General features: G+C 53.0%; 7 protein-coding genes across 7 annotated transcripts; 2 read left to right on the top strand and 5 right to left on the bottom strand.

Annotated features, from left to right (window-relative positions):
- Positions 1-345: 345 nt before the first annotated feature.
- On the bottom strand, positions 346-1,883 carry POSPLADRAFT_1173475 (hypothetical protein; the record flags this gene model as incomplete). Its single annotated transcript, XM_024488234.1, has 4 exons — positions 346-1,310; positions 1,375-1,388; positions 1,454-1,493; positions 1,641-1,883. 4 exons carry the CDS (start codon positions 1,881-1,883, stop codon positions 555-557), a joined length of 1,053 nt encoding a protein of 350 aa, XP_024335353.1. The 3' UTR covers positions 346-554.
- An 857-nt stretch (positions 1,884-2,740) lies between these two features.
- POSPLADRAFT_1153171 (hypothetical protein) lies at positions 2,741-5,048 on the bottom strand (the record flags this gene model as incomplete). The annotated part of the gene is made up of 15 exons (XM_024486718.1): positions 2,741-2,958; positions 3,018-3,119; positions 3,170-3,276; positions 3,329-3,366; positions 3,418-3,487; positions 3,553-3,588; positions 3,648-3,715; positions 3,769-4,035; positions 4,088-4,178; positions 4,230-4,299; positions 4,354-4,419; positions 4,472-4,582; positions 4,638-4,650; positions 4,708-4,772; positions 4,829-5,048. 15 exons carry the CDS (start codon positions 5,046-5,048, stop codon positions 2,741-2,743), a joined length of 1,542 nt encoding a protein of 513 aa, XP_024335352.1.
- A 657-nt stretch (positions 5,049-5,705) lies between these two features.
- Positions 5,706-7,440, bottom strand: POSPLADRAFT_1075905 (hypothetical protein; the record flags this gene model as incomplete). The annotated part of the gene is made up of 9 exons (XM_024482867.1): positions 5,706-6,217; positions 6,272-6,615; positions 6,674-6,698; positions 6,748-6,801; positions 6,853-6,876; positions 6,932-7,118; positions 7,178-7,240; positions 7,294-7,300; positions 7,359-7,440. The coding sequence occupies 9 exons, from the start codon at positions 7,438-7,440 to the stop codon at positions 5,942-5,944; spliced, it is 1,062 nt and encodes a 353-aa protein (XP_024335351.1). The 3' UTR covers positions 5,706-5,941.
- Positions 7,441-8,731: 1,291 nt separating this feature from the next.
- POSPLADRAFT_1049328 (hypothetical protein) lies at positions 8,732-10,363 on the top strand (the record flags this gene model as incomplete). The annotated part of the gene is made up of 6 exons (XM_024479718.1): positions 8,732-8,814; positions 8,864-8,928; positions 9,033-9,066; positions 9,117-9,624; positions 9,681-9,913; positions 9,967-10,363. 6 exons carry the CDS (start codon positions 8,732-8,734, stop codon positions 10,361-10,363), a joined length of 1,320 nt encoding a protein of 439 aa, XP_024335350.1.
- A 609-nt stretch (positions 10,364-10,972) lies between these two features.
- POSPLADRAFT_1152499 (hypothetical protein) lies at positions 10,973-12,248 on the bottom strand (the record flags this gene model as incomplete). The annotated part of the gene is made up of 2 exons (XM_024486662.1): positions 10,973-11,731; positions 11,910-12,248. The coding sequence occupies 2 exons, from the start codon at positions 12,246-12,248 to the stop codon at positions 10,973-10,975; spliced, it is 1,098 nt and encodes a 365-aa protein (XP_024335349.1).
- Positions 12,249-13,822: 1,574 nt separating this feature from the next.
- Positions 13,823-15,978, top strand: POSPLADRAFT_1184913 (hypothetical protein; the record flags this gene model as incomplete). Its single annotated transcript, XM_024489111.1, has 8 exons — positions 13,823-14,255; positions 14,421-14,504; positions 14,563-14,616; positions 14,672-14,989; positions 15,102-15,291; positions 15,353-15,446; positions 15,507-15,721; positions 15,775-15,978. The coding sequence occupies 8 exons, from the start codon at positions 13,823-13,825 to the stop codon at positions 15,830-15,832; spliced, it is 1,446 nt and encodes a 481-aa protein (XP_024335348.1). The 3' UTR covers positions 15,833-15,978.
- A 425-nt stretch (positions 15,979-16,403) lies between these two features.
- POSPLADRAFT_1060430 (hypothetical protein) lies at positions 16,404-16,846 on the bottom strand (the record flags this gene model as incomplete). Its single annotated transcript, XM_024481260.1, has 3 exons — positions 16,404-16,488; positions 16,548-16,691; positions 16,746-16,846. The coding sequence occupies 3 exons, from the start codon at positions 16,844-16,846 to the stop codon at positions 16,404-16,406; spliced, it is 330 nt and encodes a 109-aa protein (XP_024335347.1).
- Positions 16,847-16,989: the final 143 nt, after the last annotated feature.

Here is a 16,989-nt window from a genome sequence, read left to right as displayed (position 1 = left end):
CTCGGACGTGGATGGGCCCTGCAAGGCACAGCTTACTTCGGTGAATCGCGATTCCAAATTGCGCAAAAACACTTCCCGGTAGATCTATTAGTATCGGTTTGAGCCCAGCTGTCACGATCTACATACAACACGGCAGTGAATCGCCGACGGAAGCATTCCGCCCTTGTCCATTACAATACATAGATAGTGACCGGTGCCTCGACTTTGCGCTCGCTGAGAGCACTCGTTGAGTCCAATAGTACGAATTGCCTACTTCAAAGACATGTAGTTTCCTGCCTCAAGGCACACCCGGGAATCGTGCAGTACAATTCCCTCTTCAATTGTCTCACGTACTTCTCGCTCTGAAACATTGTCCCAACAGTCTTCATGACTTAATTTACATACATAATGACATGGCCTATTCGCCTGAACTACCGTTGTGAACCCAATCCAATTACCAAGGACAGAAATTACAGCCAACCCATGAAAACCCAACAGAAATTGCCACGCTGATGCAACAAGACATGATGAGGAAAACATCCAAGCGACAAGCGAACGTAGCCACGCCTAGCTCATTACGCCGATGACCAGAGCTTTTCCACCCACACCGCAACCTCACGCAGCACATTGGTCCTCTCAGGCTCGTGCCATCCCATCATCAGGAAGTCGTGCGTGCAATCGACCGCTTCGATGTATGTCACCGCCTCCTTCCCCATGTCCGCTTGCAGCCGGTCCCGCAGCGTCACCACAGGATCCAGCGTCATCTCCTCTCCGCCAACCACAATGCATGTACGCGGAATCTGCGAGAACATTCCCGTCGACACCTTCATCTTCAGCGACGCAGGCGAGATCCAAACGCTCGACGCCGCCTCCGCGGGCAAGTCACCCACCAACGCATCCCTCGTGTACCCCGAGTTGAGGATCGGCCCAACATAGTCTGTGCGCGAGTGTCGCACCATCGACGACTGCGCGCCCTTGTGGGTGTTCGCCCAGTCCACCGTGGGTGACAAGATCAGCAATCCACCTGCATTCGGTAAGTTCGGTAGCTTGTATGTCGCGAGGTAGTACGCGAGCACAAACGCAAGGTTCCCGCCCGCGGAATCACCGCTCAGCAGAATATTCTGCGGCTCGAACCCGACGTCCTGCACCAGATAGCGGTAGCCGGCGATAGCGTCGATGAGGGCAGAAGGGAACGGATTTGCCCTCCCGAGCGGATGTCCCCGCGTCAGACGATACTCGAGCCCGAAGACGCGCGGGTTGTTGGGGAAGTGCTCCATGTAGCCAGTGAAGCATGTCTTTGAGCCGGGGTCTGATGGCGACGCAGATCCCATCTAGGAGGGCGGGCAGTGAGTGGGTCAGTGACCATAGCCGCACATTCACACTAGCCGCACGTACGATGAAGGCACCGCCTAGAGGCATATGGATGAATGATATTCGTCAGTCACGGCGACACTGGATGGGTGTCGTGACATACCGTGGAAGTGATAGACGACCTTCTCGCCGGGCGAGGCACGCTGACCGACAGTGCCATCCGACGCTCTGGGACCATGCCAGTAGCCAGGAACCTTCTCAGCCTGGACATGATTGGTGTTTGCAAAGTCGCGGACCTCGCCCACGATGAGGTCCGGAGTGGGGTCAACCCAGACCAGCCCGGATTTGACCGCGTCGGGAGCGTTCTCGGGAGGACGTGAAGGAGTGTCGATTGCGGTGTTGTAAAGGATGGCGACATATGCCTGGAATGCCTGGACGATGAGGGAACGTCCGAGCGACCATGTGGGGAGGGGGCGCCACGACGGGACGAGGCCGAGGATTGTCCAAACAGGAAGGCGGATGAAGAGCAGGACGAGGATGCTGCCCAGCATGTAGAGGCCCTTCAGAGGCTGGTAACGGAATGCGAACGCCATCGTTCAAGGCAGGGAGGAACGGCACAGGCTACTCGGGTGTTCTGCTCATAAGCAATAGGCCTGGCGAGTCTGCCTGATTCGCCCGGACAGCGTGCTTCTTTCCCGGCTTGACCAGCCAGTCAGCGACCGATGTTACCGGCCGAAGCGACCAAGTTCTTCGATGCTTCTGCGCTGCATTCCGCATTGGACGCCCACGACCGCTAACAACAGACCATGTTGAACACGTAGAAATCGCCCACAACTGCACACATCCATGATGGGTGATGCAAGCGGTTCGGCGCTCACGGGCATTGGCATGAGGCGATGAAGACCTTCTTGCTGCATGAGCCTACATCGCATGGAAGCAGCGGTTCCACAGAGAGATCACGATCCAGACCAGCCGAAAAGCGGCGCGGCGAACTGCCATACCGGCAAAGCTCCGAAACGTCAGTCTGAGTTCTGCGTTACCTAAAGATGAAGCATCCTCTTCTGGAACAATGTAGGCCGCGCGCGGCATTTGCCAAGTTGGTGCTCGCCTGATACTCCCGTGGGTCACGTGATCAATGGGTTCCGCTGTCGAACCGACGACCAGTCACCATAGCCGCCCATTACCGTATTCATCGTAGTCATTGAGTGCAAACGAGCCACACTGTTTTGTTCGCTTTCTCGGACATGCAGGTGGATCCACTGCAGGAATTGCATCCATAGCTATGCCATCCATTCATGAAGCCGTTGTTGAAGGCAACGCAGGCTATAATCTTGGAGCCTTGTATCACAAGACATAGAAATGCACCTTGCCTTCCGACCCCATCCATAGACAGTAGTAGGTGTCAGCGGTTTGAACCGAGCGACTCTACATCCCTTCAGAGGGTTGATTGCTACGGAAATTGCAAAGCCAGATTGCTGAGCAAAGCCATCGGTGCCTTACGGTACGTGTCGGCAGTAATATTTACCGAAGGTGCTGGGTCTTGAAACGTGAGAAGCGGAGGCTCCAAAGCATCCGTGGCCCACTGTTCCCAGCTGATTTTGGAGAGATAGCTAATGTTCGGGCACAGCTGCGGCGGCGCATTCGGATTGAGATTCGTGGCAAAATTAACTGCGTCCGGCATATTAATCTCTGCATCTGCACCACTCAGGAAGCCAGCATGCACGTACTGAGGCTGTCTACACCAATGAAATCGACATCCGTGAAGAATTCTGGCAGATCTGATGAATGGAAAGATCCTAGGTATGGAGTGGACTTCATTCGCCTGGACACTGCTCCTAATTTCAGTTCATAGTCACTACCGCAATACATGGTCTCCTACAAAATGCCCATGCGTCTTGCGTCTTTGAGGCCACTTCCAGGAAATACCTGCGTGGGGACTGGAATTCCCAGTCGCCTTGGAACGCCGCCATACGCTTGTATTCGGGACTAATTCGCAGAGCGGTTACTCTCAAGGAGAAGGGACATTCGTAGAACTTACGTAATATTGTAAAGATCCCCAGTACCGAACGGAGAACCCTAAAGCAACGTTAAGTAGCAAAGATGACATCACCGAGTTTGACGACTGACGTATATAGGGTCTTCGGGGTAGGCCGTCGCCACATCTGCTATATCTGCAGAAGACGCCAAAGGGAGATAGCTGCATGAGGGTTTTAGTGAGTGAAATTGATCACAAACTCTACGGCAGTCTGAATCGTAGCCTACTTCTGATGTATGTACGCTAGAAATTCAGCATCTGTTCTATAGGTAACGCACATCCGTGAGTGCGGAAAACATATCAGGGCAGCAAGTGAGCGTACGTCACATTGATGTTACCGAGAGAGAATACTGTCCCCTCGTCGTCGCAATCTCCAGTAACCATCGGCACCTGTAATGCGGTCCACGACGTGAAATCGCGTGTGTAGTGAGATGATCACCCACCTTCGCGTAGCTACCCTCGGAGACTGACCGCATTGGGTTCTGCGAAAACAAATCTCCGTCTAGACGCGGCTGCCACGCGAAATTAAGGCTTGTGTAGTTGATGATACTGGGAGTAGCGTTGACGGCCGCCCATAGTTCCCGAAATGGTACCTGTCTCAGACAAGCCAAGGTGTCCGTCTCCCCTGAACACCCTGTGCTCTCAACGAGCATGTTATAAAATGGCTGCCCCGCTGTGTAGTTGCGCAGCGCATACGGAGAACCGGACTCCTATAGCCTCATGATTTGAGCAAGGCACAGTAAGGATCAGAGTGGCTCATACCATAAATGCACCTCTATAAAGGCCTCCTGGGTCACCGTTGTTGATGACCATGTGAAGTCCAACAGACAGAGCGCCGGCACTTTCTCCCCATCTATATGGCGATTAAGCAGTGAGACAAAGTCACCTATGGGAATGGTCATACATGATCACTTTGTTGGGGTCCCCACCAAAAGCACTAATATAGCGATTGACCCATTGCATGGCCAATCGTTCTATATGATGAATGACGGGGTGAGATTGAGCGACCACAGAACGCAAAGCCTTACGATCTCGAATGCCTAGGTTACTCGCACCTGCCTTTTGAATCTCCTCGCCTGCGATGAAGCCGAAAGCTGGTCAAATCAGTGAGAAGGTGGGAGGATTGGCACTAGAATCGATGCGTACCCGTGAGGCGATAATTGATAGACACGAAGATGACTGGCTGATCCAACTGGACAGAGCGATTCACGATTGTATTACCTGGGTTAAACGAGCTGTCTCCCGTTTCAAACCCTCCTTTGATGAAGACATTAACACCGCGAAGGTACAAATGTCGTCAAAACGAACATACCCCCAAAAATATACTGGATAACACAAGTGTCAAGGCGATAGCGGCAATCCAAAGTGGGTGAATTACGTACAAAGAGTACTGGGAGATTGTCCCCTTGGACAGCAGAAACTGGCTTAATCACGTTAAGATACAAGCCTGTGGTCAAATTCGTTATTTTCAATGTTGTATATAGGTAGAAATTGCTTACTGACAGTCTTCAGATTGGTTCGATGGCGCAGGGACAGTGGGAACAGTAATTGGTAGTACATCTGGTGTAACTGCGGGTTGTTGTGGGCACGCAGGTCCATAACTGATTGCCTGCCTGATTCCTGTGAACGGCTCAGGCCACTGAGGAGGGGCAAAGCGCAGAGGGCCAATGCTTTCCGAAACAGGATGTCTCGTTTTAGTGCAGTGATTACGAACATAAGACATCGGGCGTACGGCGGGTTGGCAAATGGGACGCCGAGGAACAGCGAGATGTCGTCAGCCGTAGTGCCCTCGAAGGTTCCGTAGGCTAATTCCACGATGGGTGGTGTGTGGTTCGTTCCCAGGGTACCCGTAGCTAATGCAACGCCGCAGTAATACGAGACAGCGACACCTAGAACAAACATTGGAGCGGGTTGGCAAACGGTCTGTTCTCGATGCTAGTAACTCAGAAGGTGTCCGCTCGCTGCACATTATATAACATTCAATTTGGTGGCGGAAAAATAGTACGCTTTAGCGTGCTCACCATTTCATGTCGTCCGTTAGCCGGGCGTCTCACATGTCGGCGTGTCAGATGGGGTGGGTCGGCAAACGGGTGTGGCGTTCGGGTGAAACATCACCGTTTGCGTGATCGAGAACCTGAAGGTGACTTTGGAGTTATATATATCTCAGGAACGGTCTCGATGAATGTACCTATGGAGCAAGCACTGCATATGAAGTCGTATACTGAACACAAGTAGCTCCAGCAGAATACAATGCCTTAGTCCTGGCAAGACATCTCGAAACGGGTCACGGGTTCGGTCATGTGCCGAGCTTCATTCAGCGCTATTACGGACGCAAGTCAGCCTGCTCAAGGTGGCAGAAACAAAACAAATGGTGCACTCCTTCGCAATCAAGCGTTCGCAGTTTCAACATTGTATAGATACAGCTGAGATGTCCATGTATACAACGCACCACTCAAGAACAAAAACTCGGATGAACATGCCAATCGTCTACAGAGCACGTTCCTGTTCGACCAATAACGAATATCGTGTGGGTATACTGGGTAAATGAATACGATGAGGATATAACCAGCTCATCAAATACCTGTCTCATATCATGGACTAGCGAATGATGCTGATCTATGCAGACACTTGAGAGGTGTCATCTGCAAACTCTCCTGGATGCTCAAGGGCTTTCATCACGTACACCATGCGGTTTGGGGCGGCGTCATCCGATTCGGTGACAACACGAGTCCTCGATATGTGCACCGTGTTTAGGCTGTACTCGGCGTCGCCTGACATCGAGGGAGCACGGAAGGTCGACATCGTGCCCCTCATCACGTTCTTGTACGCTGAGGGTAAGCCGTGGGTCAAGCCCAAACCGACACGGACAATGATCAGAAGGGGTGTAGTGACCTGTCAGAAGGAATTTTAGGACGTGCAAAATGCGAGTAATACATATCAGCATACCGCAAGCTGTGTCGCAATGTCCATGGCAGCCAATGTGAGAGGACTCCCCCTGCAGTACATGATCATCATCACAATGGTGACCGTCGCAAACAGAGCGCCAGATTCAATAATGGTGAATATCGGCACCGTGAATCTGTTTGGTGAGCTCGTGACGTGAGCACCACCCGTCGTAAGTGTCGTGACCTTCATGCCCATGTACCATAGCCGGACGGAGATCACAGCCGTCACGCTGACGTTAACCGCAAGATCGAGTGCCCACCCAGCCAGACCGAGCCCCTTGAGGACTGAGTCATAAAGGCTCACGTTCGGACGGGAAATGATGATTGTTGCGGCATATGCTGAGGCTAAGATGCAATGCCGAAGATTCAGCACACGACTTACGTGTGAGCAGATAATGCTCACCCATATGCGCGAGGTCGACCACGAACTTGACATAGTAAGCATGAGCAAAGGATAAAGTGATAATGAAAACTTACAGGTATGAAACATATCTTCCAGCTCCGTTCCCATACAACATATAGACGCCAGATCTGTCGAATCACATCAGCATTGCAGTAAGCCGTGAGGGGTTTGTGGCGCACAAGTACAATGTCTTGCAGCCAAACCTTTGTGGAAAGAACGATCAATAAAGCCAACGTTGAGGTAGTATCTCGTACATACTGTAGTGTCGTAGATTACATGCTTGAGTATAGCCATCGGTGCTGCTTTGTTCACGAAGTAAAGAGAAGAATACAACGAAGGTGCGTCCTCTGGAACATCAGCGAATGCCTCAAGTAACTGGCATAATGACGCCGACACGTGAATTGTAGCAAAGACAAAGAGTACGGTGGATGTAATGCCCAGCATCCTGCCATGGCGCGCGTCAGGTTAGCGATGTTAAACAATGAGACGAGAACCAACACACACCATTGCGTGGATCCCCCGCGTTTCCAGAATATGATCCAAATCGCACTGAAAAAAATTGCGATGCTACAGGGTGTACTGAGTGGTTTGATGCATACGCAAAGAGTGCAAGAACACACTTCGTTGCTATGACCATGATGTGAATACGATTTGTATTTTCGTGCGAGCCATGCAGTCTACATACCCCATACCACCGTCTCCAGCCATATTCCGACCAAGAAGATCTTGTCGTAGCGGGGCAAGGCTGAAACACCTGCAGCAGACATTGAGGGAATAGTCCGGGGCACAACGCAACGCTTGTAGAGGTGAAGGTGAAATACGGAGACTCGGCTTAAAGAGACGGACAAGCGAGATGGAAGCTAATTACAAGACAAGACTGCGACCACACGTTATTACTGACAAGATTCGCTACGATCATCACGCCGCGCCACACCGCTACATATTAGAACAACAAGGCTACTCACCAGGCAATTGCACATAAGCGATTGGCTAAATACGCATGGCATCGCGTTCTGGCGGGTGAGAGAGTTCCTGATACATCGATGCATCATGCGGTACGCTTGATTCCATCAGAGCCTGCCATTGAGAATCGGCATCACTTGTCACTTACGTATTCGGACATGAGCGTCGGAGGCTGAGGGCATCACACAGCGCCGTCAGAGCTGCCAGCGGTTCGATGCCCAGGACCACGCAAACTTTCGAGAGCAGATTGAGCGTCCATGAGAAACGATTTGAACCATGGCAGTGGCCACCAATGTTCGTCTCGCCGGGTGAGCGCGCGAGACGAGACGGGGAAAGAAATCGTAAACGTGCCGGTGTTTGTCAGGGGTTATAGTGGGCCCTTGTGGGCGTTGTTATTCGGCTCATCGATTAGCAAACCAGGCACGTGACCACATGTCTACCTTGATGCCAACTTCATGCTCTGCGAGATAATTGATTACGCTCTCCTGTAAGCTTCCACAGTGCTCCCTTTGGACTATTCGAAGGCAGGGCTGTTAGATTTGCCTTATCTAGCTTCTCTCGTGATCCGTTGAGAGGTCACCATTCAATGCTAGTGTGCTTCTCATGCCGGCAACACCTACAAGTCGCTAATGGACCCGCACAATAAAACTTCCAATCTAGGTAGCCATCGGGAGCAGTTTTTTTGGCGAGTGCTGCGTCAACTTCACATATCCGTCAATAGGATCTCCATGGGATGACCAATTGTCAGCAGGTCGTGTCCGAAGCGTGATTAGACAGGACGATTCCCGCACGGTGGCAGTCATCAGTCTCTTGCAGACACCGCACGTGATAGTCCGCATATCATGGAGCACTTGGGACTACCGGCCTGCCTGTGAGATTGACTGATATCGAAAGATGTTCTATGGCGGGAGTCGAGGGCGTCACCGCAATGTCACGATCATAGATGCTGCGCAGAGCATTCCTCGATTGTGAGGAGATACGGCGCCATGTGGAGCTTTCCCAGAAGGCATAAGTTGCGCCTGCGTGAACCAAATGAATTGACATTCCCGCCCGCTATACACGTGTAGCCGCTAGCGAAACGACCACACCAATATTATGAACCATTTCACTGCGAATCCCATCCAGAACGAACCGGTGTGGTCGTCTATCCAGTGGGAAGGCGATGTAGCTTACTCAAGGTGAAGAATCCATGGCATCGAAGCATCACCAATCGCTCATCCTTCTCAGGCCACTGCTTGGTTCAGAGTTACTGGCAGACCAGTTCAGCAGGTTTCAAGACGGGTTTGTCCCCAGTGCTTTGCCACGACTACATCCGCTCACAGTATTTATTCTCATAGTACATCAGACTGTATAATGGGCTTTACGTTTTCAACCACTCTGTCTTTTGAGGAGGTAGATGCTCGACTCCGTGATGGGTACGCACGACTACGGTATGCTATTTTGTATACGACGAGAACACTGTATTCACGATCACGGACAGGTTTGAGTGTCCCATCATAGCAGCACCTCTGGTCGAAGGAGTGCATGATCCTGACCTACGGTCCTGGGTCTACGTTCCGGCGGCGACGGCGGAAGAAGTCATCCAATGGGCTAGAGAGTCTGTCGTTGTTCATCCCGAGCCCATGGATTCAGATGACTTCATGGCCCTGGTCAACTTGCGCCGGCTCCCCTATGTCCTCTATGACGGCACCAAGCAATTTGTCCGCTGTTTCCTCGTGCGGTCGCCTGCTGCGCAGGACATATACAGCATCTTTCTCCACGGCCCGCATTCCATCATGGATGCCCGACCAACCATCAACGCCTTCTCGCTCCTGCTGACGCACATGTCTGTGTCGGCGCCTCCACCGCTCACCATTCTCGAATGGGGGACAGAATGGCGCAACCTGCCCGCCGGCCCCGTCACGGCGACCGGGGGCCCGCGTCCAAACTGGGACGGCAAGGCAGCCCCTGTTCTAGCCAAGATGGGCGCGATTTTGACAAACCCAATTGTGAGCGGTATATATCTGCTTCTGATCCTGGAGACGTCAATCTAAAACGCCATCAGCCAACGCACAGTATCAAGCCCCAGCGCAGCGATCCTGAGATGCTGGGCAGGCCTGTCAGGGTGCGCGTCCAGATAGGCAAGGACGAAAGTGCAGCACTGGTCAAGGCAATCAAAGCAGCGGGTTTCACCGTGACGCACCTGTTCGATGCCGCTCAAATATTGGCTATCCTGGAGCGAAACCCGGTGCCCGCAGAGTCGGCGGCAGACGCGCACATCACGTATGCGATCGGAATGTGAGCGCGCTCTCGTGGCGCAAGCTTTATGCTGACCGAGATCCGCGAACCAGCATTGCCATTGCGCGCTACCGCGTGCCACCGCACGATGGGAAAAATCAGCTCATCTCTGAGATGGCTATCGTGCCGCTCCAAGTGAAGTACGCGGACATCCCACAGGTCGCCCCCCAGGATCGCCTTTTCGCCGTCATGGCGATCCTGAAGGCGCAATATGACGAATACCTCGCCAACCCGCACCTGCCGCATCTGTTCCCGGCGCAAATGCGACTCGCCCCGCCGCGCGTGCCCGTCATCACAAGCAACCCACACGCGACCGTGATCACCAATCTGGGCGTGATCGAGCATAGTCTGGCATCAACATGGTACCCGGACGGTGATGCTACAAAGCCACCACTGTTCGAGATCTCCGCATTACCCTTTGGACATAGGATGACAATGCCGAGCCCGTAAGCATTCATCGAAGCCTAGTTTCATTGTCTCACATGCGATTGCAGGTCCACGCACGTCTGGAGCATCCGGTCCAAGCTTCATGTGCAGGTTGAGGTGTGTGAGATTATTCAATCTAGCGAGACGCGATTACTAACGTTTGTGCCAAAGACAACGGATGTATGGGATAAGACTTACATGACGGAATACTTGAATGAAATAGTGCGCCAGGCCTTGTATATCCTTGATTGAGGCGATGGGAATAATGCGGCGCGAAATGAAACGAAATCGATCTCTATGTTGTATGTCACGGACCTGTGTATGTGCTACCCAATCATGCTCGAAATATAGTGCAGAAACGTTGCAACGTCAATTCACGGACGTCCGCATACCGTGCGCATGGACATAATAACATCTGTGCATCGAACCAGACAGCAAGTTCGCAATTCTACTGGTCAAACATGGCGGAGCTGCGAAGACAGACGTTCGCACAAGTAGCGGGGCAGCACATGTGGCATACCACGTGTAAATGGAAGCTTACATACAAGAGGATAAAATGGCATGGAGACAGCATCACGGAAGCGACAGCATTCCTAGAGCACGCGAGCACACAAATATAGCAGACGTCTCCATCTACGCAGACGACCATATGGTCCCCACCCATTTTGCCACCTCCTCCAGCGTGCTTGTCCTCTCCGGCTCGTGCCAGCCCATCGTAAGGAAGTCGTGCGTGCAATTCGGCACCTCCATGAACTGCACAGCCTCCGTGCCCATGTCCGCTTCCATGCGCTCCTTCAGTGTGACCATCGCATCCAGCGTCATTTCTGCGCCGCCTGCAACGATGCATGCGCGCGGGAGCCGTGCGAACATCCCCGGCGTCACCTGCGCGCGCAGCGAGCCAGGCGAGATCCACGCGCTGATGGCGGTCGTGTCTGCGGGCAGCGCGCCGCGGAGTGCACGCTCGGTGTAGCCAGTCGTGAATATCGGACCGACAAAGTCTGTGCGGGAATGCCGCACCATCGACGAGTCTGGGCCATTGTGCGTGTTCGCCCAGTCGACCGTAGGCGAGAGGAGCAGCAGCCCTCCGGCATTGAGCAGACCAGGGAGCTCGTATGTCGCCAAGTAGCGCGCGAGCGTGAAGGCGAGGTGTCCGCCAGCGGAATCGCCGCTCAGAAGAATGTCTTGCGGCTGGAAGCCGATGTCCTGTACCAGGTAGCGGTAGCCTGCAACGGCATCGAGCAGCGTGGCAGGAAACGGATTTTGCGCTTTGAATGGTTCCGCTCCCGCGAGGCGATATTCTAAGCTGAAGATGCGTGGGTTGTGACGAAAGTGCTCGGAGAAGCCGGCAAAGGCCGTCCTGCAACCTGGATCGGATGGTGACGCGGAGCCCATCTGGGAGATGATGCGCAGGTCAGCAGCGTTGATTGAGCAATGATGACGATACGTACAATATAAGCTCCCCCTACGAAGAGATCGGCAGATGTAAGCAACTAGTAGCTATCTGAGGATTTATTGGCTCACCATGAAAGTGGAAGACGACCTTCTCCCCAGGCAATGCGTGCTAGCCAACCGGGCCATCCGACGCCCGAGAGCCGTTCCAGTATCCCGGGACACTCTCAGGCTTCACATTGTTCGCGTCTACAAAATCGCGGATGTCGCCAAGGATGAGGTCGGGAGTCGGCTCAACCCACACTAGGCAAGATTTGGAGGCGTTGGAGGCGTCCGGCTGAGGACGGACGGGGGTCTCAACGCTGGTGTTGTACAGGATGCCCACGTATGCTTGGAATACACGGAGAATCAGCGAGCGTCCGAGGGTCCATGATGGCAGCGGACGCCCAGATGGAACCAAGCTGAGCACAGTCCAGAGAGGCAGTCGGACAAAGAGCAGGGCGAGGACGCTGCCGAGCATGTAGATGCCCTTGAGAGGCTGGTGCCGGAAAGCGAATGCCATGATGAGATCCTGAGACTGTCACGACGATGTTGTGTCAAGAAACTAGGAAGGTGTACGTTTTCAGGGAATGCAGTCGCGCACAGAGCAAGGCCGCGGCTCGGTGTAAAATTGCTAATTTAATAAGTGAGGGTTCTCATCTGACACTAGAGGGATTAAATTTGGCGCACAACATGCCTTGAGCATGCGATTCTTGTCCTTGTTCCCCACGGCAACTACTATGTCCGCCATACAGCCGCTCGCCTAGAGCGCTGAACATGATGATGATGATGAACGCAACAAGCAAACATTATGGTGCTAAGACGGAGCAGATTCCTCGGGCTGCGTGCGGCGTCGCCCCCCTGGCGTGCGCAGTCTACGGGGTACCCTGAAAAACATGGACAGCGGTGCCAGATGACTGTAAGATGGGAAGGAGTGTGAGAAAGCACGGGACGACCGATGCCCGAAGCTCGCCTTTGCAGCAGGCGTACGAATTCCCGCACAGTCGGCTCAGAAAATCGACCGTTGCGCACACAGACACACACAAATCGAAACAATAACCCGTGCCATGAAGCAGCTGATTCCATATCTATCCGAGAAATAAATGATGCGACATTCGATATCAATAGTCGGGACCGTGGGCCCGATAGTATCTGGGCCCGGCAAAGGCATGATTTACTAAATTATACTAAATTGAGCTGTTATTTTTGAGGCCCTCCGAACATTGCACGAACGTGGGATAGCATCTTTTGATTGGCCAGCATGCGATATCCGGAGGGACTAAAGTAATATGGATCGCAAATGAAGACAGTAACTCTGCCGGACGGAAGGAAGGAGCATGTCCGGGCGATGGGGGAAGTCTGAAGGGCAAATGTATTTCCGGTTTGACGCCTATCTACACGTGGACTACAACCTGCTAACAGCCTAATACTACTCTAAGTCTCTCTAACGCCGTTCCGAAGAGAAGCGAATGTTGCTCATGAACATTTATCAGGTTGCGATGTCGCCGAGATGCGCAGTTCGGGGCATCCCAGGGACGCACTACAAGGCTGCCGAATGAAGATTTACAGCTGTTGACAGGTACGTGCCCTTGCACATGCATTTCTGACTAGTTGTTCTTCCAAGATCATCCTTGCTGTTCCAATCAGCACACCGCAGGAACTGCGTCTTGTATCTCGCATCATGGTCCATCACTGTTGTCCATCATCGTTGTGCCCACACTCGCGTCAACACAGCTATCGACTTCATCGCCCATCATTATGCCTTTGAATTAGCCTCCAAATGGGGCCACAGAGCACGATGTATCATAGGAATCATTCATATCATCACAGAGTCCGAGTACAGCCTTCGCCGTGCTGTCCCATCCAACACAGATCCACGAGGGTTACTCGTTTTCGTGTGTGGTTGGTATAGATGGAACCTAACGGTCTTGTATTTTAGCGCAGCAGGCGCTCAACTATCTTTATTTTCGTCTGTGCACTCCAGTGCTCCACAAAATTCCTGCAGCCCACCATCGTGCTCTGATGTATCGCTGGATCAATTACTGCCCATTGAGCATGAACGACCTCCGAGGCTTCCTGGATGTCGTGCGATGTCTATGTTCCTTGTGGCGTCCTGCCGTCCAATTCCCGTCCACTGAGTGTCGTGCCACACCAGGCGAAGCGTATGCCGTCTCGCCTTTGCTTTCCTCTGATCCTCCTCCGGAGCCCAAACACACCACTGGCTTCAGCTTAGTATATGGGCACTCCGTCATCGTCCCCTATGACACCATCCACGGCGCGTTCCTCGTGCAGGCTGAGGCGCGCCCTGCGCAGACCGCCATCGTCGACTTCACAGGATACTCGGTAACCTATGGCGAGCTAGATCGCCTCTCTGCTCAACTTGCGATCCAGCTACGTGCCACGGGCGTTGGCAGTGGCGCCCACGTCTGCCTGCTGATTGAACGCTCTATCACGCAGGTCGTCGCGATCATTGCCGTACTGCGCACAGGTGCAGCGTACGTCCCTTTGGATGGCTGCATCGTTACGGACGACACACTTGCGTCCGTTATTGAGGACGCGCAGCCCGCCTTCACACTTATCTCGAAGCGCTACATGACCCGCGCTCCATGCGTCCTTACACGCCATGGATGCCTGGAAGACATGATTGCAGGAGCATCATCTTCGGGACCTTCGTGTGCGGCACCATTGTCTGCCTCGATCGCACAATCTAACAGTGCCTACATAATTTACACGTCCGGTAGGTCGCAATTCCACATGAGTGAACTAGTTTGGCTTTTTTAACTCATGTCTCGAAGGAACGACTGGTCGGCCCAAAGGCGTGATCGTGAGCCACTCAAATGTGTGCAACTGTGAGCTGCTTCATTCTTTCCGGACGCGCTGGGCTCTAACACAAGCATCTCCCAGTGCTTTGCCTCTCCCCGGGAAACCTAGGCATCCGCCCCGGAACCCGAGTCTCGCAGCTGCTCAACGTCGCATTCGATATGTGCGCTTGGGAGATCCTGGGATGTCTCATGAACGGCGGGACGCTGCACCTCCGCGGGCCCCACCGGCAGGATTGGATCAACGTCCTGAAGACGGTGGATGTCGTGATTAGCACGCCGTCCATCCTGGCACAGCACGACCCCGCAGACTACCCAAACATTCGTGTCGTTGCGACGGCTGGGGAGCCGTGCCCCCAGAGCCTCGCCGACCGATGGGCGCAGCGCGCGACGTTCTACAACTGTTGCGGTCCTACGGAGGTGTGTCTCGAGTACGTGCTCAGCGGACATCACTGATAGATCCTCCGGGATCCGGCAGACGACAATTGTGAATACCATGTACCGCCACGTGGCAGGCGCGCTGATTACAATTGGCAGTCCGACGCCCAACAACTCGGTTTACGTCCTTGATGCCGAATTGCACCCTGTTCCGCGGGGCGTGCCCGGCGTGATGTGGGCTGGCGGTCACGGCGTGTGCCAAGGGTATCTCAACCGCCCCGATCTCACGAGTAACAAGTTCACGCGCGATGTGTTCTCGCCGCAGGGGTGAGTCTGCACGGGCGTTCCATCTGTAAATTGGCCTCTGATGATGTAGACGCTGAGCTAGTGGCGTGATGTACAACACAGGCGACATCGGGCGGCTGCGGCCAGACGGCCAGCTAGAACATCTCGGGCGTGTCGATGATCAGGTCAAGATTAAGGTAGACCCTTTGCCTGTGCTGCTGATGCTATGCACACTGATGTGATGTGGCACTGTGCAGGGCTTCCGCGTCGAGTTGGACGGCGTGAGTGCTGCGATACGAGTGTGTCCGGGCGTCATGACGGCCTGCGCACTGCTTGTCGGGCAGGACCTTTGGGCATTCTACACGCCTGAGCACGTCTCCGCTTCGAAGGTTCGCACGACCATTGAAACTTTACAACCATGCTATGCTGTGCCTTCAAAATACCACGCATTGGCATCGCTGCCGCTGACCTCGTGAGTGCGAATGGTGTCTTGCGTATCCCAGCCACTAGAATTTGATGATGCAGGAACGGCAAGATCGACAAGATGTATCTGAAGGACCTCGTTAGAGCACAACATTCCTAAATGCTAAGTGCAGGTTTACATCAATATTATACCATTTCAATATACCTGGTTGTCATGCATCACAAGTGTGTTTGCAAGCATTAATGATTGGTGTATATTATCTTAGTGTAGGGTAAATAATTTATCGATGAGTGTTACATAGTTCCCAATAGCCTTGATCTACATTCAGAGCTCCTGACATTATGTAGGATCATGACAGTATATCAGTTGATAGTTGCCCGTAATTGTGGCTGATGTTGTGGCTGAAGGCCATGTTGGATGGCTGACAGGTTCTCGCAGACAAACAGTCCGCGACAAGCGCCTGGGCACGCATTCGCAGGGTTGAGTACGCTGTAACTCGTTTTAGAGTGCATCAATGCTCGTCGTTTGAGTTTTGGATGAATCTCAGTCTCTTCCTCCATTTCTTTCGTGCATAAACTCTGGTCAGCGTTGACATCTCCATGATGTTGTCTTGGTGGCGGGGAAGATCAATCATGTCACTTGCGCTGAGATTGTATTGCACACAAGTATCAACACTTTATATCCACATATCACCGGCATTGTCTACATTGTCATGGAATACATTCCGTGACTACTCATGCAGGTGCCCGGCCAGGATCAGAGACACCAGTTCAGATGAACGTGGGTAAATCTTGCCTTTGAATTCCGCAGGAGGGCTGTGCGCGGGTGGATTATTCGTCGTACACTTTGTAGTCAGCGAGAAGAGTGGCTTCACCTAGTGAGGCCCGGACGGAAGTGAACAGCAGGTGTGATCTCGCCACCGTCCGCATTGTATGCCTTCTCAATATCGAAGATTGAAACAATGTGCGTGATGGCTAACCAAATCGCGTCTTCCGCGAAGTGCCTTCCTGGGCAAATCCTGCAGCAGACTCATGATGAGCGGGACATGCACCAAGCGGCCAAGTGTCCGTACCGTCTCCCAAAGCCGAACACGTAGTTACGAGGATCAGACAATACGTCGACATTTGCGTCCTCAAATCGCTCAGGATCGCTCAGGACGAAACGACTCTGCATCGCGATATAATTCGGCCGAGCGGGACATTTGCCTACGTTCCGACAGCGTTATAGTACAATTGCACACATTGGCGACTGCACACGTACCAGATGTTTGCGAAAATCATTGAACCTCTAGGAATGTGGAAGTTTCTGTACTCATC

The sequence above is a fragment of the Postia placenta genome (genome assembly GCF_002117355.1).
Source record: "Postia placenta MAD-698-R-SB12 unplaced genomic scaffold POSPLAscaffold_14, whole genome shotgun sequence".
In the NCBI taxonomy this organism is placed as follows: domain Eukaryota; kingdom Fungi; phylum Basidiomycota; class Agaricomycetes; order Polyporales; family Adustoporiaceae; genus Rhodonia; species Rhodonia placenta.
The sequence above is the reverse complement of the archived record's forward strand: the minus strand, read 5'-3'. Positions and strand labels throughout refer to the sequence as shown.